General features: G+C 45.8%; 1 protein-coding gene across 1 annotated transcript in view; it reads right to left on the reverse strand.

Annotated features, from left to right (window-relative positions):
- LOC129705574 (protein kinase C-binding protein NELL1-like) overlaps window positions 1-14,996 on the reverse strand; it is a 336,887-nt gene that overhangs the window by 278,475 nt on the left and 43,416 nt on the right. Inside the window, exon 5 of the mRNA XM_055649174.1 lies at window positions 7,046-7,145. Within this exon, the coding sequence (XP_055505149.1) occupies window positions 7,046-7,145 (100 nt within the window). The remainder of the gene's footprint in view (window positions 1-7,045; window positions 7,146-14,996) is intronic.

The following is a 14,996-nucleotide window of genomic DNA, read 5'->3' on the forward strand; positions in this document are numbered from 1 at the left end:
AAAGTTGTCCCCACCGTGTCGGATAGAACTGGTCCGTGGGTGATCGCTGGTCGGCATGGACTCGTTGGGCTGAAGGTCCTGTTTCCAGGCTGTCTCTCCAAACTAACAAACTATGAAAGTAAGCATGCAGGTACAGCAGGCAGTGAAGAAAGCGAATGGCATGATGGCCTTTATAACAAGAGGAATCGAATATAGGAGCAAAGAGGTCCTTCTGCAGTTGTACAGGGCCCTAGTGAGACCACACCTGGAGTATTGTGTGCAGTTTTGGTCCCCTAATTTGAGGAAGGGCATTCTTGCTATTGAGGGAGCGCAGCGTAGGTTTACAAGGTTAATTCCCGGGATGGCGGGACTGTCATATGCTGAGGGAATGGAGCAGCTGGGCTTGTACACTCTGTGGAGTTTAGAAGAATGAGAGGGGATCTCATTGAAACATATAAGATTGTTTAGGGCTTGGACACACTAGAGGCAGGAAACATGTTCCCGATGATGGGGGAGTCCAGAACCAGGGGTCACAGTTTAAGAATAAGGAGTAAGCCATTTAGAACGGAGACGAGGAAACACTTTTTCTCACAGAGAGTGATGAGTCTGTGGAATTCTCTGCCTCAGAGGGCGGTGGAGGCAGGTTCTCTGGATACTTTCAAGAGAGAGCTAGATAGGGCTCTTAAAAATAGCAGAGTCAGGGGATATGGGGAGAAGGCAGGAACGGGGTACTGATTGGGGATGATCAGCCATGATCACATTGAATGGCGGCGCTGGCTCGAAGGGCCGAATGGCCTACGCCTGCACCTATTGTCTGTTGTCTAAACTAAACTAAACTTCAACTGGATTCTTCTGAAGAAGGGTCTCCGACCCGAAAATTCACCCGTGCCTTCTCTCCAATGATGCTGTCTGTCCCGCTGAGTTACTCCAGCATTTTGTGTCTGTCTTCGGTGTAAACCAGCATCTGCGATTCCTTCCTAACACACTTCAACTGGGCTCCATCATTTCCAAATGTTGTATTCTTTTTCATTTGGGAAACAGCTAAGAGGTGGCAGCCGGAATGGAAACAGTGTTATCAAACAGAGCCAAGGGCAACATCTCAGGGGATGAGCTGATCGTGAGATCTTCAAAGTGTTTCTTCAAGCAGGTGATGACCGGCTATCTACATTCAATCAGTTCTCCTCCATCTCCATTGGGTATTTGCATCAGAAACAACAGGAGCACAGTAGAAGTCACACAAACAGAACCAGACCCTGTGCCAAACTGTTCTTTGGACGACTGTGCCTTTTCGTTTCGAGATACAACAGGGAAAAACAGGCCCTTCGGCCCACCGAGTCCATGCCGACCAGCGATCGCTCACTCATAAGAAACTTGGAACTGCAAGGAGAATGGCTGATCTTATGGTGTATCGGAGTAAACCGGAGCAGGTTTACTCCCATTTTAGGTGCACAAAATTACGAGAAGAAATAACTCCGGTAAATGCACAGAGCCCCTTCAGCCCCTCGAGCCAGCACCGCCATTCAATGTGATCATGGCTGATCATCCACAATCAGTACCCCGTTCCTGCCTTCTCCCCATATCCCCTGACTCCACTACCTTTAAGAGCCCTATCTAGCTCTCTCTTGAAAGTATCCAGAAAACAGGCCTCCACCACCCTCTGAGGCAGAGAATTCCACAGACTCACAACTCTATGTGAGAAAAAGTGTTTCCTCATCTCCGTTCTAAAAGGATTATTCTCAAACTGTGGCCCCTGGTTCTGGACTCCCCCAACATCGGGGGCATGTTTCCTGCCTCTAGCGTGTCCAAACCCTTAATAATCTTCTATGTTTTAACAAGATCCCCTCTCATCCTTCTAGATTCCAGAGTATACAAGCCCAGCCGCTCCACTCTCTCAACATATGACAGTCCCGACATCCCGGGAATTAACCTGGTGAACCAACGCTGCACTCCCTCAATAGCAAGAATGTCCTCCCTCAAACTCAGAGACCAAAACTGCATCATGTCTTCCTTACCCTTACACTCATCGCCCCGATTAATGAAGGCAAGCATATCATACTCCTTTTTTACCTCTCTCTCTCTCTCTCTACTTGAGTGGCCAGTATCAGGGAGTTATAAACCTGCCTGGCAGAAGGACCACACCTTGCTTTTCCACCAGTGACACGTTGACAGGATCGGCACTGAACATGTTGAAGTCAGGAGCTGCAGATGCTGGTTTACTCAAGGAGAAACAGAGTACTGGAGGTGTGGGTCCGGCAGCATCTCTGGAGGATGTGGGTTGGTAACGTTTAGCGCTGTTTGTACAAGGCTCCCGACCCAAAAAGGTTCCTCAGAGGACCAGCACCAAGCCAATTCCTGGGGTGTTGATGGGCGTAGTGGTAGAGATACCAGAGACGCAGGTTCGATCCCGACTATGTGCGCTGCCTGTACGGAGTTTGCACGTTCTCCCCGTGACCTACGTGTGTTTTTCTCCAAGATCTATGGTTTCCTCCCGCACTCCAAAGAGCTGTAGGTTTGTAGGTTATTTGGGTTGGTACCATTGCAAAATTGTCCCTAGTGTGTGTAGGGTAGTGTTAACGTGTGGGGAGGGGGGAACCGCTGGTCGACACGGACCCGGTGGGCTGAAGGGCCTGGTTCGGCACTGTGTCTCTGAAACGCGTTACTGCACGTGTGTAGTGACACACACACATACCAGACCGGACAAGGACTACAGATCTCAGATGCAGCCGAGCAGGCCAGATGGGTTACAACAACACTTCATTAGTATCATGCACATCATTACTGAGAGTGGACTTCTAATTCCAGAAATATTTTATTAATTCTATTTAAATTGCCCAGCTGCCTTCGTGGGATTTGAAATCGTTCCTTCCAGTCAATGATGCAGGCATTCAGATTGATGGAGTTTGGAAGGATGAGAGGTTGTCTTATTGAAACATATAAGATTATTAAGGGTTTGGACACACTAGAGGCAGGAAACAAGTTCCCGATGTTGGGGGGGGGGTCCAGAACCAGGGGCCACACAGTTTAAGAATAAGGGGTAAGCCATTTAGAACGGAGATGAGCAAAACACTTTTTCTCACAGAGAGTTGCGAGTCTGTGGAATTCTCTGCCTCAGAGGGCAGTGGAGGCCGGTTCTCTGGATACTTTCAAGAGAGAGCTAGATAGGGCTCTTAAAGATAGCGGAGTCAGGGGATATGGGGAGAAGGCAGGATTGGGGTACAGATTGGGGATGATCAGCCATGATCACATTGAATGGCGGTGCTGGCTCGATGGGCCAAATGGCCTCCTCCTGCACCTGTTGTCTATCGTCCATTGTAACAATGGTATGCGGTTATGCCGTGCTGAATAAGTGGCTTTATGCATATTGCGCCTTACACAAAGTGAAGCACACAGTGTGTTTCAAACTGTAAGTTGAACATAGACATGTCCATAACTCCCACAGGGCAGCACGGTGGCGCAGCGGTAGAGTTGCTGCCTCACAGCGCCAGAGACCCGGGTTCGATCCCGACTGCGGGTGCCGTCTGTACAGAGTTTGTACGTTCTCCCCGTGACATGCGTGGGTTTCGATTTCTTCGAGATCTTCGATTTCCTCCCGCACTCCAAAGACGTTCAGGTTTGTAGGTTAGTTGTCTTGGTGTGAATGTAGATTGTCCCTAGTGTGTGTAAGATAGTGTTACTGTGCGTGGGATCGCTGGTCGGCACGGACTCGGTAAGCGGAAGGGCCCGTTTCCGCACTGTATCTCTGAACTAACTTCAGAACTAAGTCTGTACGGCAGTTCGTTGGATCCTAGCACTGTGGAAACAGCAGCTGGAAGTCTCTGGTAAATGCACAGAGCCCTTTCAGCCCCTCGAGCCAGCACCTCAGGTAGCAACATAAGAATGGACTTTGTTACTAGAAACTGACTGGTGCCCAGATACCACCCAGTAAAGACTCTGAAGGTGACATTGAAGGAAAGGTGAAATGTTTATATCGGCACCATAATAAATAATAGGCCCAGGACTCCCAGAAATTCTCCAAAGCATCGCATGGCTTTTTCTTATTAAAACTAATTCCCCCAAAAAAACGCTCTTGTCAGATCAATCAATAAAAGTAATCATCTGTAAATCCTGTGGGCTGCTTTCCTCTCCTGCAACTTGGCACCGGCCACAGTCATTAGGTCCTTTCAAATTCATTACCGGATGGCAATTTGCCAACAGGATTTTTCATCATCTCTCGCCGACAAAATTAAGCAAACAATGACTCAAGGAGCAGGGGCTCGCTAGGAAACACGCAACGAGCATTAGAGCTCGCAATTGGTGTGGCGCATTAGTTGGCCACCCGCCAATGCAAAGTGATGTAGCCACTCTGCAACCCAGCGCAACTCCAGGGCTGAGCCTGTTTAACGTGGAATGCTGAGGTACCCTCCATGAAGGGTAGAGTATTTGGATTTGAGTATAGGAGCAGGGAGGTTCTACTGCAGGTGTACAGGGTCTTGGTGAGACCACGCCTGGAGTATTGCGTACAGTTTTGGTCTCCTAATCAGTGGAAAGACATTCTTGCCTTAGAGGGAGAACCTTACAGAGAAGGTTCACCAGACTGATTCCTGGCATGTCAGGACTTTCATATGAAGAAAGACTGGATAGACTCGGCTTGTACTCACTAGAATTTAGAAGGTTGAGGGGGGATCTTATAGAAACTTACAAAATTCTTAAGGGGTTGGACAGACTAGATGCAGGAAGATTGTTCCCGATGTTGGGGAAGTCCAGGACAAGGGGTCACAGTTTAAGGATAAGGGGGGAAATCTTTGAGGACGGAGATGAGAAAAACATTTTTCACACAGAGAGTGGTGAATCTCTGGAACTCTCTGTCACAGAAGGTAGTTGAGGCCAGTTCATTGGCTATATTTAAGAGGGAGTTAGGTGTGGCCCTTGTGGCTAAGGGGATCAGGGGGTATGGAGAGAAGGCAGGTACGGGATACTGAGTTGGATGATCAGCCATGATCATACTGAATGGCGGTGCGGGCTCGAAGGGCCGAATGGCCTACTCCTGCACCTATTTTCTATGTTTCTATGTTTCTAAGGGTGGCCGAGAGGACCAAGTCACATTGAACACCCAAGTTATAAGCAGGAAGGAACTGCAGATGCTGCTTTGCACCGAAGATATCAGACACTAAATGCTGGAGTAAAGGGCCTGTCCCACTTGGCCGTCATTTGCACGCCATTTACGCGACCTGTTAGCGTGTGGGTAGCGCGGGACGGGTGCATGGAGTGGCGTGGAGGAGCGTGGAGTTGCGCGCGGTATCCCACAGCGCTCCAGGATTTCGTTCTGCACTAAATCTTCGCTTGCCACCGGCCTGTCGCGTAACTGATGGCCAAAGCGGGACACCCTGGCACGATGCAACGTCTCACCTCCAAACGATCGCCGAGCTCGGCCTGGGGCTCACGGCCGTTGCGGAACCGGACCCGGATTCGGATCCGCCCCCACTGCTACTCCCAAGAAAATTGAAGATAGACACAAAATGCTGGAGTAACTCAGCGGGACCGGCAGCATCTCTGGAGAGAAGCAACGGGTGACGTTTCGGACAGACTTAGGAATAGCTTCGACCCGAAACATCATCCATTCCGTCTCTCCAGAGATGCTGCCGCTCCCGCTGAGTTACTCCTGCAATTTGTGTCTATCTCCAAATGACGTCAGCGCTCCAGACGGACGCATGATGACGCGCGCGAATCGCGGGACCGTCACTACCGGCCTGTCGCGTGAATGGCGGCCAAGTGCGACACGCCCTTGACTCGGCGTGGACAGGCAGCATCTCTGGAGAGAAGGGGGAGAAACGTCACCCATTCCTTCTGTACTGAGACGTTCAGCTCAGTCCACATTATAGTCATGTGTACCGAGGTACAATGTTGCGTGCTAAACAAGCAGCGGAAAGGCCGTACATGATTCCAATGAACAGCATGGATGTACATACATGATAAGGGAATGACGTTCAGTGCGAGGTTAAGCCAGCAGATTCCGAGCAAGGATAGTCCGAGGGTCACCAATGAGGTCCATAGTAGCTCAGCACTGCTCTCTAGTTTAGATTAGAGAAACAGGGCACAAACAGGCCCTTCGGCCCACCGATTCCTGGCTGACCTGTGATCCCCGCACAGTAACACTATCCTGCACACACAAGGGACAATTTTTACATATACACCAAGCCAATTGCCCTATGTACCCGTGCATCTTTGGAGTGTGGGAGGAAACCGAAGATCTCGAAGAAAACCCACACGGGTCACCGGGGAGAACGTGCAAACTCCGCACAGACAGCACCCGTCGTCGGGATCGAACCCGGGTCTCCTGCGCTGCCAACGCTGTAAGGCAGCAACTCTACCGCTGCGCCACCGTGCCGCCCTGGTTGTGGTCGGATGGTTCAGTTAGAGACAATAGACAATAGGCGCAGGATTAGGCCACTCGGCCCTTCGAGCCAGCACCGCCATTCAATGTGATCGTGGCTGATCATCCCCAATCAGTACCCCACTCCTGCCTTCTCCCCATATCCCCTGACTCCGCTATCTTTAAGAGTCCTATCTAGCTCTCTCTTGAAAAGTATCCAGAGAACCGGTCTCCACCGGCCTCTGAGGCAGAGAATTCCACAGACTCACCACTCTCTGTGAGAAAAAGTATTTCCTCATCTCCGTTCTAAATGGCTTACTCCTTATTCTTAAACTGTGGCCCCTGGTTCTGGACTGCCCCAACATCGGGAACATGTTTCCTGCCTCTAAGTCAATGTGATCATGGCTGATCATCCCCAATCTGTACCCCATCCTGCCTTCTCCCCATATCCCCTGACTCCGCTATCTTTAAGAGTCCTATCTTGCTCTCTCTTGAAAAGTATCCAGAGAACCGGCCTCCACCGGCCTCTAAGGCAGAGGATTCCACAGACTCATAACTCTCTGTGTGACAACAGCTGAGAAGAAACAGTCCCTGGATCTGCAGGTGAGCGTTTGCCTGTCCCGCTGAGTTACTCCAGCATTTTCATGTCCTACCCAAGATATAAGCTTCTAGTACAAGTAGCTGACTGGGATATTAAGTAGAGGGACTTGCACTTACCACGACATACGTTACAACATCTGTTCTCCGGCTGAATGCGTTCATGCGTTGGACAGTCTAGCGGAGGGCAGGTCTCGTGGACAATGGCCATTGTTCGATTCTGTCAAGCATTAATCAAACCCATTATTAAACCAACATCTCCTCAACGGGCTGGGAAGAATATTATTTATTACACATCAATAAAACATATATTGAAACATATAAGATTATTAAGGGTTTGGACAGGCTAGAGGCAGGAAACATGTTCCCGATGTTGGGGGAGTCCAGAACCAGGGGCCACAGTTTAAGAATAAGGAGTAAGCCATTTAGAACGGTGATGAGGAAACACTTTTTCTCACAGAGAGTGGTGAGTCTGTGGAATTCTCTACCTCAGAGGGCGGTGGTGGCCGGTTCTCTGGATACTTTCAAGGGAGAGATAGATAGGGCTCCAAAAGATAGCGGAGTCAGGGGATATGGGGAGAAGGCAGGAACGGGGTACTGATTGGGGATGATCAGCCATGATCACTTTGAATGGCGGTGCTGGCTTGAAGGGCCGAATGACCTAATCCTGCACCTGTAGTCTATTGTCTAAAATGCAATTCTATGCAAACTCACCAATAGACAGAGTTCCTTGTAGAATACAGAACAAAGATACGTAGATACATAGATACATAGACAATAGTTGCAGGAGTAGGCCATTCAGCCCTTCGAGCCACCACTACCATTCAACATGATCGTGGCTAACCATCCACAATCAGTACCCCGTTCCTGCCTTCACCCCACGCCCCTTGATTCCGCTATCCCTAAGAGCTCTCTACCTAACCCTCTTTTGAATGCATCCATTGAATCGGCCTCCACCGCCCTCTGAGGCAGAGAATTCCACAGATTCACAACTCTCTGGGTGAAAAAGTGTTTCCTCGTCTCCGTTCTAAATGGCCGACCCCTTAAAGATTACTGCAGAAACATTAAGCAACTGTTACAAATGATTGCTGTTGCACCAGCCTGCATGGCAATGCTTTAGTTTTCAATGTAAATTGGGTGACAGGAAGGAAAGATAGAAGTGTACCGATAAACAACTTAAACAATCCCTGAACGCTAAACAGGATAATAATTAGGCCGATTTATTTCTCAAAGAATTGATGAATTGGAAACGTTACAACCCAGCAGTTCAGTAACCAGATTATTCAATAGACAATAGATGCAAGAGTAGGCCATTCAGCCCTTCGAGCCAGCACCGCCACTCAATGTGATCATGGCTGATCATCCCCAATCAGTACCCCGTTCCTGCCTTCTCCCCATATCTCCTGACTCCGCTATCTTTAAGAGCTCTATCTAGCTCTCTCTTGAAAGTATCCAGAGAACCGGCCTCCACCGCCCTCTGAGGCAGAGAATTCCACAAACTCACCACTCTCTGTGCGAAGAAGTGTTTCCTCGTCTCCATTCTAAATGGCTTACCCCTTATTCTTAAACTGTGGCCCCTGGTTCTGGACTGCCCAAACATCGGGAACATGTTTCCTGCCTCTAGCGTGTCCAAACCCTTACCAATCTTATATGTTTCAATAAAATTGCACCTTTTAGCGGCTACAAAATAATATTAAACTACTCAGCCACAGTGAAGTGTTATCAGGCAACTGAACCATCCTATCACCAACTAAGGAGCAGTCCTGACCTACCATCTACCTTATTGGAGACCCTCGGACTATCTTTGATCGGGCTTTATGTTTCAATAACACCTCATATTCCGCCTGGGTTGCTTGCATCCGGATGGCATGAACGTTGAATTCTCCCAGTTTTGCTAGCCCTTGCTGTCTCCTCCCCTTCCTTAACCCTCGAGCTGTCTCCTCCCATCCCCCTGCCCTCGGGCTCCTCCTCCTCCCTTTTTCCTTCCTTCTCCCCCCCCACCCCCCATCAGTCTGAAGAAGAGTTTTGGCCCGAAACATCGCCTATTTCTTTCACTCCATAGATGCTGCTGCACCCGCTAACTTTCTCCAGCTTTTTTGTATACCTTCAATCTTCCAGCATCTGCAGTTCCTTCTTGAACACTTTGATCGGACTTTACTGGCTTTACCTTGCACTAAAAGTGATTCCCTCACATGTATCTATGAACTGTAAATGGCTCGATTGTAATCATGCATTGTCTTTCCGCTGCCTGGTTAATAGACAATAGACAATAGGTGCAGGAGGAGGCCATTCGACCCTTCGGGCCAGCACCGCCATTCAATGTGATCATGGATGATCATCCACAATCAGTACCCCGTTCTTGCCTTCTCCCCATACCCCCTGACTTGGCATCAAAAGCTTTTCACTGTACCTCGACACACATGACAAATATAATTGATTGAAACATCCTGACAGCAGTAAGATCCGTTTGCTAATCTCTCTCAGGTGAAGACCAGGACTACTATCAAGTGAGCTTTTAGTTTAGTTTGGAGATACAGCACGGAAACAGGCCCTTCGGCCCATCGAGTCCGTGCCTAACACCATTCTACCACACACTAGGGAAAATTGACATTTTGTACCAAGCCAAGTAATCCTGTATGTGTGGGAGGAAGACAAAGATCTCGTGGAAAATATCACGTGGTCACAGGGAGAAGGTACAAACTCCATATAGACAAGACCCGTAGTCGGGATCAAACCCGGGTCTCTGTAAGCCGCTGCACGGCGGCAATTCTACCGCTGTGCGAGCTGTACAGCCACCCGTGGCCTATGAGATTGAATCGGCAAGATCATCAAATGAACTTTGTTAACGGGACATTTAATCTGGTTTTAAATGTTCAACATGTAATTGCTATCGACTATGTTGTTGTAACAGTGCAATAGTCTGCACAGTGTGATGTACAGTACTGTAAACCATGACTTGAAGAGTATTGCGTTGAAACCAACTATGTGTGACAAGTCAAACTGTGATGTTGCTGTAACAATCTAGTTCTGAAATCCAATTATTTAAGAGAAAATTCGAAAAACTAGAATGTACAGGAGCAGTTTAATGAAGGAGAAAGGGACTTGGTTCAGTCAAAAACAAATAATGGATCAGTATTTAGATGGCCAGAGTGCAAGATTAAAGGGCCTGTCCCACTTACATGTCCTTAGCACGCAAATTACGCGACCTCGTGGTTGCGTTGAGGCGCAAGGGCATCGTAGGGCCATGCGGGGCCGGTCCCACTTAGAAGCGCGGAGGGGTATGTAGTTGTGCGTGACATCGCGCGGGGCTCAGAAATTTTAGTAGTGAACGAAATCTTCGCGCGCCAAGGGCCTGTCGTGTAACTGACGGTCAAAGTGGGACAGGCCCAAGACCCTGGTGCGACACAACGTCTCACCTCCAGCAGAAGCAGGCAAACGATCGCCGAGCTCGGCCTGAGACTCACGGCCATTGCGGTCCGGGTCCGCCCCCACTTCTACTCCCAGAGTGGGGCCAAGAAAATTTAAGATAAACACAAAATGCTGGAGTAACTCAGCGGGACCGGCAGCATCTCTGGAGAGAAGGAATGGATGAAGTTTCAAGTCAAGACCCTTCTTTTCAGACTGAAGAAGAGTCTCGACACGAAACGTCACCCATTGCTTCTCTTCAGAGATGCTGCCGGTCCTGCTGAGTTACTCCAGCTTTGTGTCCATCTTCAAATGACGTCACGCGCTCCAGACGGCTGTGTGTACGCACGTAATCGCCCCCGACCTTCGCAGGACCGTCGCTGCTCAACGCGACCACGAGGTCGCCTAATTTGCGTGCCATGGACACGTAAGTGGGACAGGCCCTTTAGTGTAGAGGAGGTTTGTCAGAAAGAGGTTGGACACTCCAGGGCTGTCCACACCGCAATGTCAGAGATTAAGGGAATATATTTCTTAGGGAGAGTGTTTGATGCATTAGAAGAAGAATAAGAAGTTTATTGGCCAAGTATTCACATACAAGCAATTTGCCTTGGTGCTCCGCTTGCATCGTGACACGTGATCAAGAAATGAAATTACCTACTTTGGACGAATAATGGGCCCGTCCCACCGAGGGGACTGCCGGCAAATACGACAACGGAATTCACCAAAGTCAGCTCCGGCTGGAATCTACGACATTGTGGCGGTAACCAACGTTAACCTGGTGACAACCTGCGACTGCGCCTACGTCAAGCTACGGTAATTAGCGTCAAACCCACTGTCGCTGAAAAATTTTTGAACGCGTTGAAAATCCAGCGGCGACCAGAAAGACGATTGAGAAGACGACTCATGACCCCTGCGACCATGTTGCAACAGCCTAGTCGACTAAAAAAATCATCTAAGTGGGACAGGGCCATAAGAGATGCAGATGAAACACCTTTAAAAGGCATTTGGACAGGTACGTGGATAGGAAAAAGTTTGGAGGGATATGGGCCAAATGCAGGCAGGCAGGATTGTGTAGATAATAATAACAATAATAATAATAATTTTATTTATAGAGCACTTTAGAAACAATCATAGTTGCAACAAAGTGCTGTGCATCACTAATCATTGACAAAAAAGTTAATACACACCAAAAATAATAATCAAAAGAAATAGTAGGAAAAGATATGTAAAATAAAGAAACATTAAAAACACCAAAAACAGAAGCAAAGTCTCAGGCATGGTCAAAAGCCAGGGAGTACAAATGTGTTTTAACACTGGATTTGAAGATGGACAGTGAGGGGGCCTGTCTGATGTGCAACGGCAGGGTGTTCCAGAGTGCTGGAGCAGCAACAGAGAAGGTTCTATCCCCTCTGAGCCTTCGATTAGACCTCGGGGCATGTTAGATGGGGCATGTTAGTCAGCTGTATCTCTAAACTAAAACAAAAAGAAGCGAAGTTGGGCCGAAGGGCCTGCTTCCCTGTTGAAGGAGCAGTGAGATTCTAGGATCCAGGAACTGTAATGACTGAAAACACTAAACAATTTAGGAAGCAAGTAGGTTGATGGCTTGTTATGTGTGTAGGGTCATGCGAGTGTACGGCGTGATCGCTGGTCGGCACGGACTCGGTGGGCCGAAGGGCCTATTTCCGCGCTGTATCTCTACAGTCTAAAGTCTAAAGAGCCAAAGACATCAGCTTCGGCGTCAGCTATTCTGTTAATGTGTTATCACCAAGGATATTTTACAGGGAGGGTAGCCTGTTTTCAGGCAAACAAGACGAGATTTCCCTCAGCACCGAAGTAGGAAATCATTTTCACTTAATTTAATGGTGAGTGGCTGTCGAGTGGAAACTTCATCAATTGTACCTGGGGGGGGGTGACTGAGTGGAAAACTGATCACAATGAGTGCCTCTCTGCAGCCATTATTAATTGTACATTCTCAAGTTGTCGGGATTATTAATCAGCGTGACTTACTTTGAATTAGGTGATTGGGATTTGGAAAACACAATTCACCAAGGAATGGTTAAGCTCTGGACTACACACACTAATATTGTTATTATTGCACCATTATTGTTTGTTTGTTATGTGCATGCATGTGTGCATGTGTGTATATATGATTATATATGTGTATACATATATATATGTATATATATATATGTGTACACACACACACATATATTTATGCACCTATATATGCATATATCTATACAAACACATGTATATATGTGTGCATGCTCGTATTTATATATGTTGTGTGTACACAAAAACATGTGTGTATATGTATATATGTTTATATGTGTATATATGTACCGATATGTATATAGAAATAGAAACATAGAAATTAGGTGCAGGAGTAGGCCATTCGGCCCTTCGAGCCTGCACCGCCATTCAATATGATCTTTAAAATAGCTACAGGAAAATTCAAATATTTGGGAATTGAAATTACTAGAAATTACCAGGATATGTTTAAAGCCAATTATAACCCCTTACTCAAGAAATTGAATAATCTGATTAAATTCTGGAAAACACTTCCGATGTCCTTAATAGGCAGAATAAATGCTATTAAAATGATTTTCTTACCACAAATCCTATACCTATTTCAATCAATACCTATATATCTCCCAAAAAAGTTTTTCAAAAAATTGGACTCAGACATTACAAATTTTATATGGGATTATAAATCCCATAGAATACAAATAGCACACCTCAATAAACGAAAAGAGCTGGGGGGGTCTAGCGCTCCCTAATTTTATGTATTATAATTGGGCAGTAAATATTAAAAATATGATTCACCTGCTGGACAATTCTGCCCAGCAGGCGGACTGGATGGTAATGGAAAAAGGGGACTGCTCCCCGAGTAATATAGGAGCGACCATCCTCTCACCAATAAATTTGAATAATAAAAATTATAATAAAAATCCAATTATACATAACACAATTAGAACATGGAAACAAATAAAACAGAATTTAAAATTAAGAAACCTATCTCTTTTAATACCAATAGTCAATAATCCATCGTTTAAACCATCAATCATAGACAAATCATTTATACAATGGGAAAGAATGGGAATCAAAACGCTCGAAGATCTGTATGAATTGGGGAAATTACTATCATTTCAACAACTACAACTGAAATATAATTTGAAAAATAACCAATATTTTAAATATCTTCAAATTCGTGATTATCTGAAAAAACACACAAAAGACTATCATAATATGCCTTCCGACTTATTGGATGAAGCAATGAAGACAAAGGCGGAATCAGCTAATCTAATATCGTACCTATATAATATCATTTTAAACATAGAAATACCCACAACAGATGGAATTAGAAGAGATTGGGAACAAGAATTAGCTATAAAAATTTCAAAAGAGAGCTGGGATAATCATTTACTACAGGTGCATAAATGTTCGATCAACGTATGACATACGCTCATCCAATTCAAAACATTACATAGATTATATTATTCAAAAACTAAATTAAATAAAATCTTCCCTAATGTTTCACCAATCTGTGATAAATGCCTGTGTCAAGAAGCTACCATCGCGCACTCTTTTGTTTTTTGTACAAAAATCCAAAAATTCTGGTATGAAATATTTGATACTTTTTCAAAATTAATCAAAATAAAACTGGTACCAAAACCAGAATGGATTATTTTTGGAATATCGGAAGGTAACCCTGAACTAAACGTGTTTCAGAAGAATTTATTTAATTACGGGCTAATAATGGGAAAAAAGCTTATACTTAAATTCTGGAAAAATGCGCCCACATCAACAATAAAAATGTGGATATCAAATATGTTTGAAACATTACATCTGGAAGAGATGAGATTCCTCTTAGCAGGTAAAGCAGACCAATTCCAAAAGACGTGGTCTATGTTTCTGGACCTATTACAAGTATGAGGTGCAATAGTAATTTAAAATAAATAAATAAATAAATAAATAAATGGTATCAGGACCTGGTAACGGGAGGTAAAACAACAAAAACAGACTTGGTTGGTAGTCCCCTTTCTGCGGAGTTTAATGTTATAATAGAGCGATTGTTCCTATTTTCTTTTTCTTTCTTTTCTAGGGTCTATTTTCTCACTTTACTTCCTTCTCTAACTTCTTTTCTAAGGGGCTTTCTTTTCCCAACACTCTTGCACTTCACGACTCTTGCGCACTTTCTTTACTTTCCTTACTTCTATCTTTTTCTTAAAGCTCAAAAAAAAATGAAGCGGTACAAAAAATGTATTAAGATATATGTGTTGTGTAGTATTGTAATTTACCGTACTTCTAATAAAAATAAAATTTTTAAAAAAGAAACACCTTTAAAAGGCATTTGGACAGGTACGTGGATAGGCAAAAGTTTGGAGGGATATGGGCCAAATGCAGGCAGGCTGCAGGACTGTGTAGATGGGGCATGTTAGTCAGCTGTATCTCTAAACTAAAACAAAAAGAAACGAAGTCGGGCCGAAGGGCCTGCTTCCCTGTTGAAGGAGCAGTAAGATTCTAGGATCCAGGAACTTTAATGACTGAAAACACTAAACAATTTAAGAAGCAAGTAGGTTGATGGCTTGTTATGTGTGTAGGGTCATGCGAGTGTACGGCGTGATCGCTGGTCGGCACGGACTCGGTGGGCCGAAGGGCCTAT

Source organism: Leucoraja erinacea, chromosome 18 (genome assembly GCF_028641065.1).
Source record: "Leucoraja erinacea ecotype New England chromosome 18, Leri_hhj_1, whole genome shotgun sequence".
Lineage (NCBI taxonomy): Eukaryota > Metazoa > Chordata > Chondrichthyes > Rajiformes > Rajidae > Leucoraja > Leucoraja erinaceus.